Here is a 1,386-nt window from a genome sequence, read left to right on the forward strand (position 1 = left end):
ATTGACAAAAACAGAACCTGAATCCAGGGGCAACTCGGGAACTCAAGGAAATTAGTCTCTGGGACTCTCTTCCAGCTTCACGCAAGGTTAAAACTGGCCGTTTGAGTCTACTTAGGTCACCAATTTCATTTTTGAAAACTCGCTTCTCTGGACTCCTCATTCCAAACGAGTAAATCTGCTGGATCACTCGCACACCACCTCCCAGAGGCAGTTCCTGTCCACAAGTGCTACGTGTCCTTGCCCCTGAGCTTAATCCTTTCCTCCTTTCAAAACACTAGCCGTTTTCGACCAGAAAGTAAAGCAGTGTGGAAGGGACGAACATGCCTCACCATCTTCTAAGAACTGAGGTCCAGAAGTCCTTTCCTCAGAAGCCACAGGCAAGCCAGTCTGAAGCACTGCTGGGGTGACAGAACGAAGAGTCAAGCCGCTAACCTCTAAAATCGCTGAGGAAGAATGGAGGTCCGCCTTCAAAGGGAAGGCTAGTTGGGGCGAAGACACTGTATCACCCAAAGGGCTGTCGGACCAGAGTTCTCGGCTGGTGGTGGCGGGTGGACCCAAGCTGAAATCAAGTGGTGAAATACTGTGGGTGGTGTATTCGTCCGCTGTGGACCATTCATCTCGAAGGGTATGATCCTGGGGGGGGAAAGCTAAATCATATCATAAATAAAACACACACACAGAAAAAAATGATTTTAAGACAAGGAGGCAACGTAACAAGGGTTCGGGGGAGCATATATTCTAACATGTCTGTTGTCATTTTCCAATTCAGCCACTCACTAGTTGAAAACCTAGTGGAAAACCATTTAGGGGAAAACCATTTTTAGGGGAAAACCATTTAACTTCTTGAGATTCATCTACGACGTGGGAATAGATGAGATGACGTATTTCCAAGGCCTCAAAGTGTGGCTGGGGGGCGGAATCACTTTCTCTTGCTTCAAGCAGTTTCTCTTCCTCTGTCACACTGGTTTAATGAATTTAAATGCAGACACATTGCTGACACCCATAATTATTTGGCAAAGCCCTGAGCACATTACCCGCAGCAGGAGTCATTATTCTGAAGGGTACTTAACTAGCTAAAGTCCTCAGATTTTCTCAGAAGTGCTGCCACATCAAAATGTGTTCTGATCAACGTGAACGAAAAGCAAGACCTGTGAAAGGGCAGAGCTCTTACGATTTGCACTTTCTACTGACATAGTAATTTTTTAATCATTTTATGTATACTACTTCTTATCTTAAAAGTTAGCTTCAATATTCCATTTTTCGGTATATGAAACCCAGGATTGATGAATCTATAGGGACAGCAAGCAGAATGCAGGGTTCAGCGGGAGGAGGGTACACTGCTGGGGAGCGGGGGGTTAAAGAGAGACGATGTCAAGAAGTCTGCAT

At 45.5% G+C, this 1,386-nt stretch overlaps 1 protein-coding gene across 1 annotated transcript in view; it reads right to left on the minus strand.

Annotated features, from left to right (window-relative positions):
- The window catches only part of IMPG2 (interphotoreceptor matrix proteoglycan 2), an 85,364-nt gene that overhangs the window by 13,878 nt on the left and 70,100 nt on the right, over positions 1-1,386 (minus strand). Inside the window, exon 11 of the mRNA XM_004706456.1 lies at positions 325-633. Coding sequence (XP_004706513.1) covers positions 325-633 — 309 coding nt within the window. The remainder of the gene's footprint in view (positions 1-324; positions 634-1,386) is intronic.

Source organism: Echinops telfairi, unplaced genomic scaffold, assembly GCF_000313985.2.
Source record: "Echinops telfairi isolate 266 unplaced genomic scaffold, ASM31398v2 ScPeMD7_6;HRSCAF=24_0, whole genome shotgun sequence".
Classification (NCBI taxonomy): Eukaryota; Metazoa; Chordata; class Mammalia; order Afrosoricida; family Tenrecidae; genus Echinops; species Echinops telfairi.